The sequence below is a fragment of the Mauremys mutica genome, chromosome 6 (assembly GCF_020497125.1).
Source record: "Mauremys mutica isolate MM-2020 ecotype Southern chromosome 6, ASM2049712v1, whole genome shotgun sequence".
NCBI lineage: Eukaryota > Metazoa > Chordata > Testudines > Geoemydidae > Mauremys > Mauremys mutica.
The window spans coordinates 118200033-118215578 of record NC_059077.1 but is presented as its reverse complement, the minus strand read 5'-3'; the positions used below and the strand labels follow the sequence as shown (position 1 = coordinate 118215578).

The 15546-nt window shown below is 49.9% G+C and overlaps 1 protein-coding gene across 5 annotated transcripts in view; it reads right to left on the bottom strand.

Moving 5' to 3' along the window:
* Window positions 1-15546, bottom strand: part of LOC123372632 (maestro heat-like repeat-containing protein family member 1) — a 33840-nt gene that overhangs the window by 2582 nt on the left and 15712 nt on the right. The window contains exon 23 of one of the 5 annotated variants that reach the window (XM_045020879.1): window positions 14851-14910. The exons of the other annotated variants lie outside the window; for them this stretch is intronic. Within the exon in view, the coding sequence (XP_044876814.1) occupies window positions 14891-14910 (20 nt within the window). The 3' untranslated portion in view covers window positions 14851-14890. The remainder of the gene's footprint in view (window positions 1-14850; window positions 14911-15546) is intronic. 5 annotated transcript variants of the gene reach the window in all.

Below are 15546 nucleotides of genomic sequence, written 5' to 3'. Positions count from 1 at the left end.
GTATAACCCAGAACTTCCCCCAACACATTCCTTTGGAACTGCAGCTTTAAAAAAAAAATCCAAAAAAGATGCGTGTGTGGAAGTGCAGCCCACAGGCTTCGGTTCAGCCGAGTCATTCGTCCATCTCCTCCCATTCTTTGAGTTCGGAGGCTGTCGCACGTGCACGCACCCCAAAAAAAGAAACAAAAAACCCCCCTCAGCTTTGCCCTGCAAAGCTGGGTCATTGGAGTACTTTCGAGGGAGCCAGAACATCTGGCGAGTGCTGTCTTGACTCAGTGAAGCTGCCAAGCGCGTTTGTGTGGCCAGACCAGGAGCAGTGAATGGTGTGCTGCTTCCTTCACCAGCAGGTGGTGACAGGTCAGCAAAGGTTTGTGACTTCAGGGGAGCCATTCTGTGTCTCCAGGCAGTTTCTTGCTTGTCTCTGTAAGGGCTGCCACATTTTACTGAAGGCTGAAAATCTGAGGAGCCCTTTGCCTCTCTGGTGCTTAAAGCTGCAGCGGTTTCAAAGAATCTCGTGTTCCTTCCCCTCCCAGGCAAAACTAGAATTCTGTATCTAGGTCAAGCAAAACAGCTGCTCGTAAACCACCGGGTTTGCCTTTGCACGCTGTGATGTCCCTGGCATGCTGGATTAGTGACATGGTACTTGAGGCAGTTAATCCTGCCATTGTCTGGTAATCAGAGTAGTTTCCCCAAGGGGTGCTTTCAAACTTCTCACTCAGCTTCCAGGAATTTGATGTTTCGGACTGTAAGCTGTCCTGTCTTTGACACACATGGAGACTTTTCCCAGTTGGGTGGCAGAGAATCTGTTGGAAGTACGTGTTCCCAAGGCAGCTGTAGCACCTCTCTCCTTAGCTGCTTTCTGGAAGGGGTCCCAAATGAAACCTAGTCCCTTTGGATTCCCCTAGGAAGTGGTTGTGCAGTAGAAGCAGCTTATTGGTCTTCCAGGAGCATGTTTATAAAACATCATCTCCACGACCCTGCAGCGAGGCCCTGAGAACCCAACACCCGTCCCACAGCTGTTGGGCTCAGTAATTTTGGGGACTGACTCTCCACCCAGCTCCTTCCTCTTCTCTGCCCAGATGGATTGGGGGCGGGGAGCACCTTGAAGGACAGAAATACAAATGGTGGCTGGTGCTCTGCATGCTCTTAAATAACCAGCCCTGCCTGCCTCCCCTGGGATACATGATGGACAAGTGAAGCCGGAGAAGAGCAGGAGGCTTGGACCGCCCGCCCTGCTGTAAGTCCCAGCTGAGAGGTAGTGCTGGGCTGGGAGAAGGGACGGGGGGAAATCGGGGAGGGGTTCTAGGGGCAGGGGGCAGCAGCCACATCGCACGGTGGCTGGGAGCCAGAACCCAGTTGGAGTGACCTGGAGAGTGTAGGAGCAGGGAGAAAACCCTCGGGGCTGGTTCTGGGGTATCCTCTCCCCAGCAATAGTGTGAACCTCCTTGCCCCATGAGGTGTTGCCATCCTGGCCTGGGCAGGAGCCATGGCTGGTCAGCAGGGTCTGGGAGTCAGAAGTGAGTGGTTCCTGGCAGGCTGGGGGCAGTGGCCAGCAGGGAGGGGGTGGACTCCACAAGAGGGAGGGAAACAACCTCCCATGGGAGACCCGGCTGCTGGAGGAGACTTTCCCCCTACTCCCTCCAGAGCTGCGGTGCCGCCGGCAGGGACTCTGAGCAGCCCCAGCCAAGGGCGAGGCTGGGGGTTGAGCCGAGCCTTATTTGGTGCTAACTCTGCAGAACCCAGCCTGGCGTATGCCAGGAAGTCGTGTTGCAGACCCAGCACTAACCATCTCTCCCAAGGATTGCTGCCAGCCCCCGGCAAGTGGCAGCTCCGAGAGCTCCTGCACGCACAGAGCAGCTGACCCCCCACCCCGTCTCAGCCCCAGCTATGCTCATGGGGATATGAAATTCTAGCTCTGAGCCTCCCTGCCTTCAACAGCTGATCATGCCCCAAAGGGCTGCGCCAGAGCTGAGGAAACAGAGCCAGGTGCTGAGGAAACACATCCCAGGGCTGGAGTGTGCAGTCCAACCCCTCCCGCGCATCACGGGCATTAGTTCTGTCAGAGGCTGACCCTGCCAGCTGCTCACTAGGCAGAACCCAGCCAGGTGCTGAGCAGGTATCCCAGGCCTGGTGCTTAAATACGGCACCAATACGTAGAGGCGGCAGTCAGCCCAAGAAGGGTGGGCAGGGGTTGTTGGCGTAGAGTCTCAGGCTGAACTGCAGGCCACAAGCGGAGCCAGTGTCACTTCTCACAGCCCCAATCCACAGAGCAAGAGAGGACTAAGGCTGCTGCAGCCAGAATTTCCTTCACTCTGGCTGCAGGGCCTGGGCTCACCCAACATGTGACTTTGGCTGTCAGAAAACTCCCCAGCTCCCTTTAAAAACCGATTCTCCCCTCTCCCCATCACTGCCGAGGACGAACTGCGGGGGTCAGGTCTTGCTTAGGGAGGGGGAGTTTGAACTCCTTACATTGGCTCTGTAGTGAAGCGAACTCCTAACCAGCAAGGTCATGTGAAAATAAAATGAATTATATTGTAAAAATAAGAATGGATTAAAGAAATGTTGTATGTACCTTTAAGCAGAAATAAGAAATGTTGAAATACAGGTGCCAGGAAAAGAAACATTAGGCATAAACAATGGTGCTAATGGCGAAACATTAACAGACGATCGGTAATAGGAAATAAGATATGCATGCCTAGCCCAGGTAAACTTATCTGATTCTGCTTCCTTTGTTATCTTGTTAAGTTCTCACCCTTTTATCTGTATAAATAAGATAGTTTGTGTCTTGCGTGGTGCTCACATTATCTGGGTGTTGTTAGCAGAGCGCTGTGCTAATAAAACAGAGTGGTCTGACAAACTGTGAGTCCTGAGTCTAACTTTGACAGTCACTAATAATAGCAAGAGGCAAGAATTTATTTGAACTGAACAAATTCTTTAAAAGAGGCAGGGTGGGGAGTAAACAGAAGCCTAAATTGCAGCAGGTAGCATGTAAGTGGGAAAGTAGAAGTGCCGAGATGGCTTGTGAAGAGCAAGTAACTGAAGGGATTTGGGGCTGGTCTACACTATGGGGGAAAATCGATCTAAGATACGCAACTTCAGCTACGTGAATAACGTAGCTGAAGTCGAAGTATCTTATATCGAATTACCTCACGGCGCGGGATCGATGTCCGCGGCTCCCCATGTTGACTCCGCTACCGCCGTTCGGGTTGGTAGCATTCCGGAGTCGACAGGAGTGCGTTCGGGGATCGATATATCGCGTCTAGATGAGACGCGATATATCGATCCCCAAGAAATCGATTGCTACCCGCCGATACGGCGGGTAGTGAAGAGATACCCATAGACAAACACTAAAAACACTTTATGGAGATCAGAAGCCTGTGAGCAATTAAAGATGACAAGGACATTGCTGAGAAGCTAATATTTTTGTGTGTTCATCTTCTGCCTTTCTCACAGAGGCTGTTGGACAGAGATCTGTCCCAGACTGGTTCTCTTCTATTTACAGAGGTACCATCAGGGCTTGAGAGAGCAGCAGAGGCAGTCCCAGACCAAGCTGATAATTTACAAAGTAACCCCCACTCCCACTTCTTCGAGCTGGACTTCATCCTGCTCTTAGTAGTATAAAGGCGCTACTGTCAGTCAAAGCCTAACCCCACCCCTTGACCCCTTAAACCTTGCCCACCTATCACCAGAAGTCCTGCCCCATGTGACCCCTCTAAGAGCTCCTCCCACTGTCCTCTACCAATCAGGATGGGTTTCACCCCCATAGGACCACCCCGAGAGGATATTTAACCAATCAGGGGGAGTTCAGGGCTGGGTGACCCATCCGGAAGTGGTTCTTGTGACCCCTCTAAGAACTCCTCCCACCACCCTCTACCAATCAGGTTGGGTTTCAGCTGTTGGGGACCACCCCCAAGAGAAGATTTGACCAACGAGGAGGAAGTCCGGGGTGGGGTGATCCGTCCAGAAGTGGTTCGTGTGACCCCTCTAAGAACTCCTCCCATCGCCCTCTATGAATTGTGATGGGTTTTGGACACATAGGTCCACCCCAAGAGCAGATTAGACCAAAATAGGGCAGGTTCTGGGACTGGGTGAACTGCCCAGAAGAGGGTGGTGTGACTCCTCGAAGAACTCCTCCCAGTGCCCTCTGCCAATCAGAGCACAGAACCACCACCCCATAAGTCCTAGTGTCAGGCAGAAGAGGCCATCTTTTACCAAGATCGTGTGTTTTAGAAATCGTGGAAACATGGACTCCTTCACCACCCCTATGAGAACTTCGGACTTTGTTTTAGCCCCGAGAGTCTTCGACCATCCACAGAGAAAGTGCTACATCAGCGACAGTTCCGAGGAGGAGGTGGGAGCGACTGAGGTTACACTGTTGATGGATACGCCGGAACCCAAACCGAAACCCAACTGCTTGTGAGACACCCCACCAGAGGAGGAAGGTGAGGTGAACGGAAAAGATGTCGCACAGGTAAATGAATGATTAGGAAGTGACGGATGATGATGGGGTGTAATGGGTTAGGAACCAGGGGTTGTGTGAATCTAAAAAACAAGCAGTGGGAACTTGTTTCTTGTCTGAAAATCTCTCAACAGCTTTCTAGAGGCCCCGGACAGCATTGCATCAAGCAGCAAAGATGAACTGGGCCCACCTTGTTTTTGCTCAATGGCGATACAAATTGTTGAAGTGGACTCCGAGGATGACAGCTATGTGTTTAACAGGAGGCGTGGCATGGAACTATCTGAGCCAGTGCCACGTTGTGAGCGTAAAAAAGTCATGTGGACTATTGTACAGGCTGCTGTTTATGCTGTTCTTAAATACTGCCTTAGGGAAAAGCTTTTTGAAGATTGTGAGGGCTGTGTCATAGATGCGCCAGCCCAGTGGCACCATGACGGTGTGACTTGGACTTCAGTAGATATAAACTGCAAGTTCCGTGGCCTGTGTGCTGAGCTGTGTTTGGAAAGCTTATTAAACACTGTTATTGCCATAGGTTATGCTATGCAATGTCTCTGCCTGACCCAAGAACATTTAGCGCAAGGGGTGACCTTGTTAAATGCTGTGCAATTCAGTGGAGACCCTGACCGTGTTTTAAAGAAAATGACCAAACTGGAAGATGACTGCTTACAGCGTTATATTGACCGTCTAGTCCACACAAAAAGTTACAGAACCCTGCTTAAGAAAAAGACTATTTGTAAGAAATCTAAAAGGATTAAGTTAGAGAATGGTGAGGGTAGCTGTAAATTTAAAAAAAAAATTGAAAAGGACTTTGTGACTATCTGTGTTTCTGTTAGAAGGTCTCTGGCCCTTAAGTCAGCTAAAAGTTTTAATGAGCATCTTAGTTTGTTTTCAAGGAGCTGTATGTTTTTTAAATAAAAAATAAATAGTTTGTGAGAACGTAGCTCTTGTGTTTTTGTGTAAAAGAGAACCATTTACAGCAAAACCCTGAACTGTATGTTGTGGGAGGGAAAAATCCTAAAAATGTGTTTACAATAAAACAAAAAACAAAAGAACCCCAGAACAAAACAAAAAAACCCCAGGGGTGGTTCAGACATGTATTTGAGTACAATAGAGCTGACTTATCCTGTTGAACTGAATGGTTTTAACCACACCCCCACTGAATTAGCCAGGTGACTGTGATTACTCACTCTTGTTGTCATAGGGTTAAATTTGATGGGTGTGCACCCACGGTAAGGGTGGATGGGTGAAGATGGTGAATTCTGATTAATATGAAATGAAAGAAAACCTCAGGAATTCGCAGATGCTATTGGACAGTTTAAATATGGCCCAGGAGCTGGTGGAATGCTATGGTTCATTCTTTCTAGAAACCCCCCCTCCCCCCCGCCAAACTTTAAGCATGAAAGAAACATGTTTTTAAAAAAACAAGCCTCAAGACATTCATTGATATCTGCAAAAGGCCCCCACTTGGAAACGTATTTTAACTAAAAGAAAAAACGCCCAGTTGTGCAGACCCACCCCCACCCCAGATTGCAAAAGGGAATGGTAGCGGAGGGCTGCCTAAAGTCCTTAAGTATCTATTATTTCTGAGCTGTGGTGATTAAATTAACCTGCTAACTACTATTTTGAAATGTGTTTGAAACAAAGTGTTAGGACGGTATAAAAACCTCAGGTATTTTGGAGACTGTCTTTTTCAACAGAAACTCTCTCCAGTTGCTGCTGGACTGTAAGAGGAGGAGCTTTGTTCCCTGTTTTTAACTCTGACAATATATATTATATAATGCCACTCTTTGGCCATGCTGTGTTACAAAATAATGGTGCCTATCTTTATTGCAGTGTGATCTGTTTAGCATGGAACCAGTAACTTGAAGCTGCATTTCACAACTAGGCCAAGGTAAAAAAACATTTTTCACTATATTTGTGCTTCATACTGTTAAATTAAAAACAAACAAACAAACAGAAAAAACACTTCAGGTATTACACAGGTTGTATAGGGATTTAGGGGTAATACTAACTAACGTTTTTGCTTGTTCTTTAACCTGAAGGCCCAAACAAACATGGGGGGGGAGCAGAACAACCATGTGCCTTTTAAATGCATGTGGGTTTATTAAAAAGTATTTGGTGGCAAACTTGGTTTGGTGTGTTTATAAAGCTGCTGGGGTTTTGTGTATGTGTGTGTGTGTGTGCGCGATAGGGGGGTCTGTGCATTACATAGGTGTGACGGTTTGGATCACAGAAACCCCCTGGGAGCTGCCACCTGATGTGCCCAGACTACTTCTAGCCCTGCTTTCTCTGCCAGCTTAGGACTCCAGCACCCTGTCTTGCTGAGCCAGACTCTCCCGTCTGCTCCAGCAAAGACCCAGGGTCTGAATTACTTGCCCCACAGCTGCAGGTTTACCTGAAAGGAGCTCACAGAAGTGTTCCTGTCTTTAACACTCAGATGCCCAACTCCCAATGGAGTCCAAACCCAAATAAATCTGTTTTACCCTGTATAAAGCTTATATAGGATAAACTCATAAATTTGTTCGCCCTCCATAACACCGATAGAGAGAGATGCACAGTTGTTTGCTCCCCCAGGTATTAATACATACTCTGAGTTAATTAATAAGTAAAAGGTGATTTTATTAAATACAGAAAGTAGGATTTTAGTGGTTCCAAGTAGTAACAGACAGAACAAAGTCAGTCACCAAGCAAAATAAAATAAAATGCGCAAATCTATGCCTAAACAAACCGAATACAGATAAGATCCTTACCAGCTGCAGAATGCCCCCTGTTACAGACTAATCTCCTTTTAGCTTGGGTCCAGCAATCATTCACACCCCTTGCACACTGTCCTTTGTTCCAGTTTCTTTCAAGTATCCTGAGGGGTGGAGAGGCTCTCTCTTTAGCCAGCTGAAGACAAAATGGAGGGATCTCCCAGGGGTTTAAATAGACTTTCTCTTGTGGGTGGAGACTCCTTCCTCACTCCTATGCAAAGTCCAGCTCCAAGATGGAGTTTTGGAGTCACCTGGGCAAGTCACATGTCCATGCATGACTCACAGTTTGTACAGGTAGCATCCATTGTTTACATGCTACCTTGAATGTCCTCAAGTAGACTTCTTATGTGGCTTGGAGCATTCCAAGATCCATTGTCCTTTAAGTGTTTCTTGATTGGGTACTTAATTTCAACATTCCTTTCTCCAGGAACTGACCAAATGCTCTACTAAGGTTATTTAGAAATCAAGCCAGTACACAGCCAATGTTCATAACTTTCATAACTTTGAATACAAAAATGGTACATGCATACAAATAGGATTAAAAAGACAAGTCAGCAAAAAGACTACCTCAGAGCCCATGCAGGCTATCACATTTACAAATAATGGTCCTCACTCTGCCGGGCACCCTCCCAATCTTAATTCCCCTATCTCCGACAACCCTGGGCAGCGCCGACCCAAGGAGACCCTTAGCAACATGATTTGGAAGGAGCTGGTGAATTTAGGGGAGGATATGGGAAAATATGATCGCCAGCCCCTCAGCATCCTGATTAATACTTTGTCTCAGGTCATGTGGAAAATGGAGTTAATGCAGGGAGCTCCCCCACAACCCACTGCCCCAGTATGGAGGGCATCCCCCACACCCACTCCCTGTCAAAGCCAGATCCCTGTCCCCTCTTCTGAGTGGAGGCTCTGGGAGATTGACAATCAGTAGGGGAGCCAGGTTCCCCACGCGCCTCCCCAGCTGATCGCAAGACGTCAGCGCGACGTATGGAGGAGACCCACTGTGAGGGCTACAGTGGGGAACCCAGGTCTGTTACCCCAATTGCTACCGGATAGGATCTCCGAAGGGAGACCCACCACTAAACAGGTTCAGCTCAACGGGTATGAGGGAGAAACTGTCTCCCATGGTTGATCTCTTGGAAGTGGTGATTTGCCTGTTAGAAAAGCCTTCCCAATCTCCCAGTGTTTGTCTGTGAACAGTCATGTGGTCTGTGACAAGGAGAAGGGAAGGTGAAACTGTTTGTCTAGTCAGAAAAGCAGTTTAACTGCTGGGGAAGAAAATGTCTCCAATCTTCTGTCTGTGGAGCAGGCAGAAAGTACCTTTCAGTTTATGCTGATGGAGGATTTGTCAGTTGTGCCAGATGTGGTTCTGAACTCAACTAAAACCCAGGAAGGAAGTGTTCCTAAGCCTGTGTCTGTTGGGGGTAGTGACTTGCCTATAGAGGGAGCTACCCCAATCTCCAAACGTTTGTCTGGGAACAAAGGGGAGGAAATTCCAAACTTTGTGACTGTTAAGAATGGCAGTTTATCTGTTGGGGGAGAGTTTGTCTCCAATCTTCTGTCTGAGGAGCAGACAGAATGTGCCTCTCGGCTTATGCTGATTAAGGATATGTCAGTTGTCTCAGAAGTCGTTCTGGACTCAAGTGAAACCCAGTAAGATGTTTCTGTAGCCCCTAACTACAAAGGGAAAGGACAAAATTTCTGGGGAAAATGAATTGTTGCCTAAAAGTGCCCCTGAAGGAATAAACCCTCATGCTAGCTTTTGCAAGCAGTTTGCTGCAACTGAAGGGTGTGGAAGTGAGTTACCTAAGGCCTGGTCTACACTAAAAAGGGGGTTCGAATTAGGTACGCAAATTCAGCTACGTGAATAGCGTAGCTGAATTCGAAGCACCCTAATTCAAACTACTCACCCGTCCAGACGCGGCGGGGTCGAACTCCGCGGCTCCCCCGTCGACTCCACCACCGCCGTTTGCAGTGGTGGAGTACCGGAGTCGACCGCGGCGCTTCCGGAGTTCGAACTATCGCGTCTAGATCAGACGCGATAGTTCGAACTCCAAGAAGTCGAACTCACCGCGTCGACCCGGACGGTAAGTGTAGACTAGCCCTAAGTTAGCTCAGAATGAATCATTGCCTGTAGCAAGCAACAGTGTAGGTGCTGAGAAATTTGGTTCAGTTTCTAGTTGCCAAAGTTTCTCAACTGTGTATAAATCCACTGACTTTATTTTAGAAAGATCCAGGGTGGAAGCCATCCCCACTAAAACCAACACTGCCTCTGCCACTGCTAAGCAGCTCTTTACACACACCTGGGATGGCCGCTGCTCTATTGTGAATCGGGCCAGCCCCAGTGTTTGTCAGGTAGAAATCCTAAATGGGAAAAATGAAAAACCCTGGCAGAAATGGTTTCATTCTTCATGGCTCAAAGACTGGAAGGGTAAACCACCTGACCCGCAAGACTCTCTTCTCCATCTTGTTGGCCACCGTTCTTGGCCAGCAAGAAGGAACGGCTTTGAGCCATTGGAAAATACGCATCGAGTGGGTTGGTCAGTGCCTACCCCGATGTTAAGACAGGAAAAGGCCAGAAAAGTCCTTCACCCTGCAATATTGGTCCCAGATTCTCCCAGTATATACGGGGGGAGTGTGGGAAGTTTCTCTCTCTTCTCTGCCCCCTCACAGGCCCCGTACACGAGCCTTGACATCATTGTAATTGGAACTCAGACACTTCTGTTCCGTTACCCAGAGGTGAACTGCAGCTGTCTCTGATCACGCCAGCAGGCAACAATATCACACGGTTCCTCAGAAACTGGGAACCGCTGAACTGGACTTTAGCTGGACGTGACTTGATTCAGCAAGGTCCCCCAGACTGGGTAGTTCCATTAAAGGGCACACATTGTGACAAGCTCATGCCAGCAATTTGGGCATATTGCTGTTTTGGGGGGATTTCCTGAGCCCAGTTTGTACACAGTGGAATTGGGCCAATAACAAAAAAACAGTTTTAAATTTCGACCCTCTGATTACAAACCTTGCTTCCCTCCGACATTTAAGAGCCCCAGTTTCAGGACCCCGTGTGTTGAAATTCGATCAACAAGAACATTTGGTTCTTCAACCTCAGACTTCTCCGAAGGAGGTTCAAATCCACTTAGAGGGCATGAATATCTCTCACATTGAACCTCTAAGCGCTCCCTTGATTGGAACTAGCCATAAGGGTTGGGATGAATGGGTAACCTGGGGATAAGTCTCGCTGTTCCTCGCTGTTATCCAGGAAGAGGGGTCTGTTATTGTCTATGTTGGCAAAGCATGTGTGTGTGTAAGGACAAGATGTAATATTGTGTTAATTACTGGATATTGGATCCAACCCACAGTGCCTTACATTAATTGCTGTTTGTGTAGTGTAACCACCATTGTTAGTCGTGATATTAAGTTTACTGTGCCTATTTGGATGGTACAACATTTAAATGCCGATCCTGAGCTCTACAAGGAGGTTTCCCCCATTTCACTGGGAATGGGTCTCATTGCCATGAAGGTAAGAACACAGGCCATTACTCCTGGTGGGAGACTTTGCTTGGGTGGAGCCCCAGTGCAACAGGTCTTTTGAAGCTCATGCTTCACCCCATTGTGGTGATCACTGGTTTCCAAATTATACAAGCAATTGGTCTGGTTCTGCTGATTTATTGGATACAACGACTGATGCGGCAGCTGCAATGGATGGAAGATCAGAGCCGGTACAACGGCGTAAGGCTGTGATGGGGATACTCGCTCAGCACAAGCACCCCATCAACGGGGGGACTTGATACCAGTCAGCTCTGTGTTCTTGGGGAACCACGGTGCAGTATCCAGCCTGACTCATGAAAGACACACACACTCCTCCACCGGCCTCTGCTTAAACCAAAACCCATCAGAGGAAAAAACTTGCAGAGAGCAGTGAAGGGTGGATGGGAGGCACACCTAAACCCCTCCTGACAAGGGTGACAAGACTAAGACATCGCCATTAGCATACAGAATGAAGAACAGAGACAAGTCCCTTAGCCCCATCTGCATGAAAGATGGGACAGGGAGACATCTCAATTTGCATACAGAATGGAGAACAGAGAACCACACTGAACTCTGGGACCACAAAAAGCAGGGACGCACTGCATCATGGGAATCTCTGCTCCAGATGTTAATGAACCTATGCCTGCCCACACCCAGCTCAGCAGTCATCAGACCAATTCTAGTAAGGAATCCTTGACTGATGTCCAAAATACTGAAGCAGCCTAGTTGCACTGTGAGCTCCCTGGAAGAAAACATCACCCATAGCCAAGAGTGATCAGCTCCTATTGTCTAGCCCAGGGGTCGGCAACCTGTCAGAAGTGGTGTGTTGAGTCTTCATTTATTCACTCTAATTTAAGGTTTTGTGTGCCAGTAATACATCTTAATGTTTTTAGAAGGTCTCTTTCTATAAATCTATAATATATAACTAAACTATTGTTGTATGTAAAGTAAATAAGGTTTTTAAAATGTTTAAGAAGCTTCATTTAAAATTAAATTAAAATGCAGAGCCCCCCAGAGCAGTGGCCAGGACCTGGGCAGTGTGACTGCCACTGAAAATCAGCTCATGTGCTGACTTTGGCATGTGTGCCATAGGTTGCCTACCCCTGGTCTAGCCTAAAGAAAACCCTTGAATCATCACTTTACCTAGAAACAAATCTAGTGTTCTCCCTTGAATCATTGTATTTTCTCTACAAAAACCCCTACTCACCCTCCAGCAAGTGTTCTGATGCATAGACCCAAGCTCTGCATCAGTTCCACTGGGACTCCATCTCCTGACTGATTGTGCTGGGGGCTCTGACTGTCTCCTGCCCTCAGGACCCTGAACTACCACCATCACCTGGGAACCCCGACCAGTTCAAGCTTCAGGGAGCGGTGAGATCCCCTTCTCTCTCTCTCTTTTCCTCTCTACCTTAGGTATTAACCTTTAATTATGTAAGTTCTGTTGCTTTAGCCCTCCTTGTGTAGTGATCTCTATTATTCAATAAATAACTTGTATGGTTAAGCTGGTTGCTTCTCTCTCTTTCTTTTATGTTATTAGCTTCCCCCATTCACTCTACACAGGGCCGGCTCCAGACCCCAGCGCGCCAAGCAGGCGCGTGGGGCGGCATTGTTGGGGCAGGGCGGCATTTGTCTCCGGCGGACCTTCCGCAGTCAAGCCTGCGGGAGGTCCACTGGAGCCCCGGGACGAGTGGACCTGCCGCAGGCATGACTGCGGAGGGTCCCCTCTTCCCGCGGCTCCGCTTGACCTCCCGCAGGCATGACTGCGGCGGGCGCGCTGGTCCCGCGGCTCGGACGGAGCTCCCGCAGGCATGCCTGCGGATGCTCCACCGGAGCCGCGGGACCATGGGACCGTCCGCAGGCCCTTCTGCCCTGGCTGCGGGACCGGGGAAGGGCTGCGCGAGCGGCGCGATGCGCCGCCCTGCTTGGGGCGGCGGAATTTCTAGAGCCGCCCCTGACTCTACAGCAACACTTCTTTTACCTAAGCTAAAGATCCCTGCAGCGCTCAAAATCCTGTGGGGTTTGCTCATCAAGTAGGTTACTGCCAGTACAATTGTGATGTGAGAGTGGGGATAGGGATGTGCTGAATCTAGGACACATAAGGGTAACAGTTTGAAAGTGCTGCTTGACCCAGTCCATGGAGCCCAGGGGCATAGAAGGAGAGGCAGCTTGAAAGTGCTGCTTCATCCAGCCCTAGATTCCCTCCATCCAGCTCCATTTCTTGGTGTTGTCCGGCTGTGTCTTTGTAAAACAGGCCGGCGGAAAATTGCGTGGCAAGAATGTCATTGCTGTAATTGAGCACCGATTCTAGAAAGGCCCTGTAAGGGTAACAGTTGTTGCTTTGGCTTATGAGGCAGTCTCCCAGCGTGACATCCAACTGACTGAAAATAGAGGCCACGGGGTAATTCACCAGGCCCACCGCGGCGTCCTTGGCGAGTTCAGTTCCGTCTGCCTTTACAATCTTGCAACACAGGTACAGCAGTGTGTTGTTTAAATCCATATCATCTATGCCATTCCCTGCTATAAAAAAGTCAATGGGGGCAGACTCCGTAAACGGCCAATAGAGGCGGCACCTCAGTGTAGATGCTTTTCTCGATTCTGGTCTGCGCAGGGGCTGTTTGGAACAAGTCTAGTTCAGATTTGATGCACTCTTCAGGCCCGCAGCGAACAAAAGCCATGTTGATTAAAATCTCTCTCTTTTACCAGGCAGAGACCATCTCCTCTTTCGCCCAGGCTTCCTCTTGGACTTTCGCTTATGGCCGGCCCTGCGTGTCAAAGCCCTTCTTTAAAAGGGTTTCGGTGGACCTGTGTGTCACAGGTATGAGGCATTTCTCTTTCTCTTCCTCCTTTTAATGTACATCATCCCCGATCCTTCCTGTGAGGCTGTATTCCCCACCTTCTCCAGAACAGCGCGGCAAACCACACCTACCATGACCTACCAACCACATCTTTAGCTATGCTTTGAGCAGCGGTTTTTACGTGGGGTTTAATAATCTTTAGCCCCTTCCTCAAAAGCGGTACGGCCTTTCAAAAGAGGCTACGAAATATTCCACCCACACCAGCCCCGTACGTTACGGGAGCCCCGTGATATCCAGGAAAGGCGTATCCAGCCTGGGCTTTGTAATAGTTCCTGTAGATGGTGGGGTGGTCGTAATTTTTTAAGATCGCCAGAATAGCGTTTTGCTTTTTAGAAACCTTGCTCTCTCTGCGGATGCAGATGCAGCTTGACGATCACCTTGCCGAAGCGAAATGAGACGCGTCTGTTCTGATCTGTCTTTATTTCAGTGGTGATGGTGTCGATGTGGTGTTTACTGACAGGGACGTAATGAGGCTTCTTGGGTTGACTGCCACCTCTACAGGTATTTAAGCACCAGGCCTAGGATACCTGCTCAGCACCTGGCTGGGTTCTGCCTAGTGAGCAGCTGGCAGGGTCAGCCTCTGACAGAACTAATGCCCATGAGCATAGCTGGGGCTGGGGTGGGGTGCGGGGGGGTCAGCTGCTCTGTGCGTGCAGGAGCTCTCGGAGCTGCCACTTGCAGGGGGCTGGCAGCAATCCTTGGGAGAGATGGTTAGTGCTGGGTCTGCAACACGCTTTCCTGGCATATGCCAGGCTGGGTTCTGCAGAGTTAGCACCAAATAAGGCACAGATCAACCCCCAGCCTCGCCCTTGGCTGGGGCTGCTCAGAGTCCTGCCGGCGGCACCGCAGCTCGTGAGGGAGTAGGGGGAAAGTCTCCTCCAGCAGCCGGGTCTCCCATGGGAGGTTGTTTTCCTCCTTCTTGTGGAGTCCACCCCCTCCCTGCTTGCCACTGCCCCCTGCCTGCCAGGAACGACTCACTTCTGACTTCCAGACCCTGCTGACCAGCCATGGCTTCTGCCCAGGCCAAGATGGCAACACCTCACGGGGCAGGGAGGTTCACACTATGGCTGGGGAGGGGATACCCCAGAACCAGCCCCGAGGGTTTTCTCCCTCCTCCTACACTCTGCAGGTCACTCCATCTGGGTTCTGGCTCCCAGCCACCGTGCGATGTGGCTGCTGCCCCCTGCCCCTAGAACCCCTCCCCGATTTCCCCCCGCCCCTCCTCCCAGCACAGCACTACCCCTCAGCTGGGACTTACAGCAGGGCGGGTGGTCCAAGCCTGCTGCTCTTCTCCGGCTTCAATTCTCCATCATGTATCCTAAGGGAGGCAGGTGGGCCTGGTTATTTAACAGCATGCAGGGCACCAGCCACCACTTGTATTTCTGTCCTTCAAGGTGCTCCCCGCCCCCAATCCACCCGGGCAGAGGAGGGGAAGGAGCTGGGTGGAGAGTCAGTCCCCAAGATTATAGGGATCATTTTGCCTTTGGCCTCATGCCCCACAAAGGCCAGGAGAGAGGTGTTGTGCACACAAGCCCCACTGGGACTTGGCATGAAGCACAGTGTGGCAGAGCTGCTGCCCTGGCTCTTTGCCTGCATGGCTGATGGTAGCTGGGGTGGGCAGGGCTGGGGCTTCCTGTGAATCTCTGCCCTCCCTGTACAGGCTGCAGGGGGACCTGGCTGGGGCCAGTGCCTCGGGGGTGGGGGGGTGGGGACCAGGGTGAGACCTTTGCGAGGGAGGATCTCTCCCTCGGGCCTGCTCCTGCTGCAGGTGCTGGGCTTGTCCAGGGCCAGGACAGAGAGACCCTGTGGCCACAGAGCCCTCCCGCATCTGGCTGCAGGGAGTCTTGGTCCCCACTTTGTCCCAGGGAGGTGGGAAGGTGTGTGGGGGGAGGCGGGTGTGTGTGTGTGCAGGCAGAGGCGGCCAGCCCCTCCCCCCGTTGGCAGTGTGCATGTG